A 6,000-nucleotide genomic window follows, 5' to 3' on the forward strand; every position below is an offset into this window, starting at 1 on the left:
AAGTGTTTTTCCTGCATTAATTCTGTGATTTTAAAATAAAAATGTAACTATTTTTTATCCGTAGACAGAGTTCAAACCATAACGAGTTGATTATCCATGTAAACCATTCAAAATATGAAGCTATCGGAAGTTTTTAGGAGGAAAATTTGAGAAATATTATTAAGAGATGGTCTAATTTTAAACCTCTAAAATGGTGGTTCTCAACCTGTGGGTCGGGATCCAAAAGTATAGTTTAATAACTGCTTTTAGCTGGATCACAAGCATTTGGAGGAGAAAAAAAAAAAGTTTTTCTAACTTTTGCATTTTTTTTGTTTCATCTGAAAAGACAAAAACATTCTTTCATTCATGCAGTGTTTTCTACTTTTTTATGATGGAACCAGAAGACTAAATGTACATCGTTTTGTTGGTGTACATTTAGTTTTTCTTGCATTCTTTGCCCTATTAAGACCTAAAACTTTACCATCCACCCCTAAAAACACCTGGAAAATCACATATCAACTTTTTAAAGCTGGTAATAAGAGAGAGGCTAAGTTTTAGACTGAAAACTAATCAAAGCTAAAAGTCTTGCCAGGTTCTCCATCACATTTTTATGCTTTTTCTGTACATTTTTTTTATCATTATTTTATTATTATTTTTCGGCACTTATTAACCATTTTTCCACCTAAAGTCACATGTTGACCCGTTGTCACTTTTAACCTCTTTTCACCAAATTTCATGCTTATTTTTTGCCAGTTTAAAATAATTATTCCTACTTTTTAAATGACATTCCCCCCCCCCCCCCCCCCACTTTTAAGCAAATATTAACACTTTAAACCATCTGTTTTTGGCCACTCTAATTTGCATCTTTTAACTAATTTATGTGGTTTTTAAAATCCCTATATTTCTGATTAAAACAAGGATTTCCATCTTTAAGATGATTATATACTATAGTCCAAATAATAGTAAACTTCTTGGATAACAGTGGATATTATTTTGATATAAATGTGGTTATCACAGATTCATAGGACAATGGACCATCATTTTGCTGACTTTATGGATGGACCCCAAAAATCTGGTCCTGTCTCCACATGATTGTTCTTCAATGTTCACGTCTGTGTTCAACCACCTTCACTGATCCACGCAGTAAAGGAGCGCTGAGGCTTAGATATCCTCCTAGTACGTCTCACCACAGAGCTGAGCTAACGTGCCACGGACGAGCAGACAAACACGCTGTGAAAGCGTAACTCAAAGCAGACGTTGTGTTTAAGAGGCTGCGGTGAGCGGCCATGTCGGGGTGTAGCTGCTACGCTAACCACCTTATCAATTAGTGAACTTAGAATAACAGCACGGAGGTCAGCGACGGCCCGAGGACACGTCACATCCAGACGTGCACGTTAATTTCTGTGGTCAATATAAACTTTTATACAAGCCTCCGAGGAAGTCTGAGGGGTTTAAGATAAACATGTTACGCAATTTGTTTATACACCGCTGCACCGGGTTGGGCTGAACAGTGTGGTGAGCAGAGCTGGATCAGGATGGACCGATGGAAACCACTAAGCTGTGTCTGGGAAGGTTATTGGCAATCTGGTAAAGTCATGGATCTCATCCCAGAGATTTCTTCAGTTCTGACTTCAAACCAAAACATGTTTCCTTCACTTTAAAACAAAAATGATTCATGTTTGACAAATTTTCCTGAACTGAAGAATTATTTGAGTAGTAATTGTTGGTCACCACCCGTGATGCTAACATGTCGATATGATCACATAGTATCAAAAATACTGGCTGTGTGAGTTCATTGTTACTTTTACAGACTTGCTGCAGATTCAATGTTTTCTTTTTCAGAGGAATTTTAATACTTTTTTATGGATGTTTCTTAAAGAAGCATAGGGCAAGTCTTTTAATGCTAATGGGTGATGAAACGTTGTAAACTAAAGAGGATGAGCGCACACACATTTCTCCTCATTGCCTTGAACAGATCGTGTGATGCATTTTTTCATCAGAGCCGAACTCGACAGTTAAAACCTCATTTTCTCCTCATACAAATCACATATTTGTTTTTTTTTTAATAAGCACTGATTTTATGAACAAACAACTGATGTCAACAATCGACATGATTCATCGGTTATCATCGAGCTTCAGATGGGTATCCATCCTCTAGTCCCTCTATCAGCTACTCTAGAGTTCATGCTCCTGTGCCAGTTTGGCTGATGACTGCAGTAACTCTAACGGCCGATGTGTCAATATAGAGTCTGATTTATTGATCTTGCCCTATGATCTTTAAATCTAGTTGCACATTTGTACAGTGCAAAGTTTTCTTTTTCACTTTTTTTTATGCATTTGTCAACTCAAATAATTGTTAAGTTGACTAAAATGTATGAATGTAACTAGATATTATATATACAGGGATGTCCAGAAGCGTAGCCAGTGGGCGGAATCTTCTACTACTTTTAAACATGTTCATAAATGATTCCTTACATCTTTAGCGCCAAAAGAATATCTGTAATATGACGTGAATATCTGTAAAAGTCTAATTTTTCTATTAGCTCTGTCTGCTAGCGCATAACATCCCATCTTCACTGCGCAGAATAGCTGCATCCCAACCAAACACTGGGTTACCAGCGCCCTCTGCTGGTCCAAACTAATATCTGGCGGCTGCAACTGAAGGAAAACAATCATTCTCTCTCAGCATTTCCCCAATAATATATTAAATGTTAACATTCACAATATTACTGAATTCAACTAAATTAAATAAACATTATCTTTATGAAAGATTCAACAAAGAAAAGAGTCGCTGGTAAGAATAACTCACAGATCAAATTTGAAAAAAATAGATTTTGAAAGGATTTTTAATTCTTCTCTATCGAATTAAATGTATTTTAACCCATGTAAACAAAAACGAGGTGAGAAAATACATCATGCTGTCCCTTACAGGAGAAAAAGCCAAAAGTGGCACATAATTGTGCAGCTGTTTGTTAATAAATGCATGGCAATTTACATCAGCAAATTTAATCCAGAAATGACTTCATAGTATGATGACTTTAATATGTTAAAAATATTGAGATTATCATATATCACTATTTTGAAAAATAAATAAATATTTTTGTCCATATTGTCCAGGACTAAACCCTATACTTTAATATAATGATGAATGAGGTTACAATTAAATTTAATTCATATTCCCTGGAAAAGAAGGATCAGACATGAGAATTAAAAGCAGTGAATGGGCGGATCTTAAGATAGGACAAAGTTCACTGAGCAAATCCACACACACACACACACACACAGGGGCTCCTGGAGGCCATGACGTCAGCCCCTGCCTGAACACACAGCTCTGGGTTTTAACACTGAGGTGCCATGTGTGCCGTTCGGCCGGTGTGAGGAGTGACGTGGATCCATTCAGTGGGAAACAGCACCCACGCACACCCACAACCAGGAGAGCTAATAGAAGTGACCAGTTAGTGCACACACACACACACACACACACACACACACAGCTGAGATGGGTTGGCCCACATCCTGACGGCACTAACACATGTTCTCATACTGTGTGCCAAAGTCCAGGTGAAGGAAAATGAGTTAAACATTCCTTCACTCCTGCTGCTGTTTGTGTTTGCGTGTGAAAGAGAGGAAGACATTTCCTTTCCCAGATAGAAACTTCCTATTTCCACTCTGCCTCATCAAATAGAAGAAAAACCTGAGAGCTACAGCAGGCACTAAACTAAACCACACAGGGACGTACGGTCAACTATTCACACCAGTATAGGGTGTTGAATATATATCAGTTCTACGTGGAAGTGAAACTAGGGCATATTAGTGTTAAAACTGCACTTTGTTTTTATAACTGTGTGGCCCCACTTGAGCTCAAACTACACTGTATTTGGCCCCTGAGGAAAAATGACTTTGACACCCCTGTTCTGTCATTGTTAAAAATGTGGAAACATAAAAATAAATCTAAATGTAAATGATAAATCTATATGTAAACATTGAATTTAAATGTTAAATTGGTCACCAAGTGGAAAGCTCAGTGTTATAAATTATACAAAGTGGGCGTGGCATCGTGATTGACGGGCACTAACCTGCCTACTTTGCCGAATTTCTGAACATTGAGCTTTTGACTTAGCCACCGATTTAATGTTTACATTTAGATTTATTTTTCCTGCGTACACATTTTTAAACAATAATATAAAACATGTTTTACATTAATTTCTGTCTCAAATGAAAGAAAAAAGAAGTTAAATGTGAGGAAAGTGAGCAAAATGTACAAAATATGTTGGCAATGAGAAAGTGTTGACATTTGGCACCTCAGACTGGTTTTGTTAAAAATTAGGGTACGGATTTTTAACAATATTGTGTACTAATTTGCATTTTAATAGATGGAAATTACATTATTTTGGCTACACAAAGAGTCCAGATGCCAAATTGGCTGCTATGAAGATCTAAAAATGGGCCGCGGGTCTTAGGTTTGACCCAGGAGAGAGAGTGTCATGTCAAAGCTGACAAACGAAGCAGATTCACAAAGCTCTCTGCTCCCTTTTCATGGAATAATCTTCACAATCACTTGATATTTAAAGTGTAGGATGAATCCAAATCATCACTGTTATATTACGCACACAGTGACGCATGTGCACGTGTATCGTGCCATGTTTTTAAGTTTCTGTGCATCCTCATCTCAAACCAAATAGCGTCTCTTTACAGAAGCTGATCAGACCTAACGGACTGTGCGCTTTGGTAAAGCCTACAAATACCATTACGCACAAAATTACGCAATCACTTGCCTGCGCGCTGTCTTGTTGTCAGTGCGTACTTCTTAAATCTCAGGCACTATAACCCATCAGGGTATGTCATAATGACAAGATTGTGCGGATACATGGTTAATATGATCTGCAAAGCCACAAAATGCCATTGCGCGCAGAATTACACATTTACGCATCTGCGTCCTTTACCAGTGTCTGCATCTTTGGCACTAGAACCCCAACAGTGTTGATTGTGGAAGCGTTTTGCGCACACACATCTCGGTCCTACCGTGTTTCTGCGCCGGGATGAGAATGCCGAGGAGCTTCTTGGACGCGGTGCTCGTGCACACCCCCCTCCCCTCCAGCAGCGCCTGCAGAGGTCTGCTCTCCCCGGGCTGATGTTGGCAAGACAAGCCGGAGCCGCAGCGCGCCGTGTACACTCCGCACGCGTGTCCTTCTCCCAGGGCGCACGTCATGCAGCAGCCGCAGCCGGGCTCACGCACTCGCTCCGCGCACTCCTTGGGCAGCGGCTTGCACTGGAGCAGCGCGCTGGTGTCGCACGGCTCGCAGCGGACCACCGGCCCCACGGAGCCGGAGAGGCGGGTGAAGGTGGCCAGCGCTGCGGCCAGGCAGAGCACACTCACGGCGGGCATGTCGCCTGAGGAGCCGCTCACAAGTGGACGGTGTGGTTGGAGGAGACTCTCTGTGACGCAGCGGCTCGGCTGGACGTCTCCATCTGTAATTTGTTGGAGGGCAACTTCTCGTTTTATACAGGCGGGGGAAAAAAGAAGGCAACAAGTCACACCCTCCGTATGAATAATGTAAACGGAGAGCCCCAGTACTGCACTCAGTCTGCGGGGAGCACCTCTAATCCCCGTTTATATTTGCCTCTGCAGCACTTTTCTCTGTTTTGGGAAAAAGCAAAAGTTGCTTATATTGTTTCCTTGAATTCTTTCTACAAATATTTTCCTCCTCTTTGCAGCTGAGATTTAGATCTGCAGAGAAAAAAGAAAGCGACACAGTGGGCTTGACTGTTTCCAGACCTCTGGAGATTTCTGCACCACTGGCCACACTGGCATCACTGGTATGTGAGTGAATGCAGCCCCCCCCCCCCCACACACACACACACACACGCACACACACAAGCAGCACGCTACATTCCTCTGGGCGTTTGTGTTCGCTTTGCAAAGACAATATGTGTGTGTGTGTGTGTGTGTGTGTGTGTGTGTGTGTGTGTGTGTGTGTGTGTGTGTGTGTGTGTGTGTGTGTGTGTGTGTGTGTGTGTGTG

General features: G+C 40.9%; 1 protein-coding gene across 1 annotated transcript in view; it reads right to left on the bottom strand.

Annotated features, from left to right (window-relative positions):
• Nucleotides 1–5,731, bottom strand: part of igfbp3 (insulin-like growth factor binding protein 3) — a 30,971-nt gene extending 25,240 nt beyond the window's left edge. Inside the window, exon 1 of the mRNA XM_028444836.1 lies at nt 5,002–5,731. Coding sequence (XP_028300637.1) covers nt 5,002–5,365 — 364 coding nt within the window. The 5' untranslated portion in view covers nt 5,366–5,731. The remainder of the gene's footprint in view (nt 1–5,001) is intronic.
• Nucleotides 5,732–6,000: the final 269 nt, after the last annotated feature.

This window comes from Gouania willdenowi, chromosome 4 (assembly GCF_900634775.1).
Source record: "Gouania willdenowi chromosome 4, fGouWil2.1, whole genome shotgun sequence".
NCBI lineage: Eukaryota > Metazoa > Chordata > Actinopteri > Blenniiformes > Gobiesocidae > Gouania > Gouania willdenowi.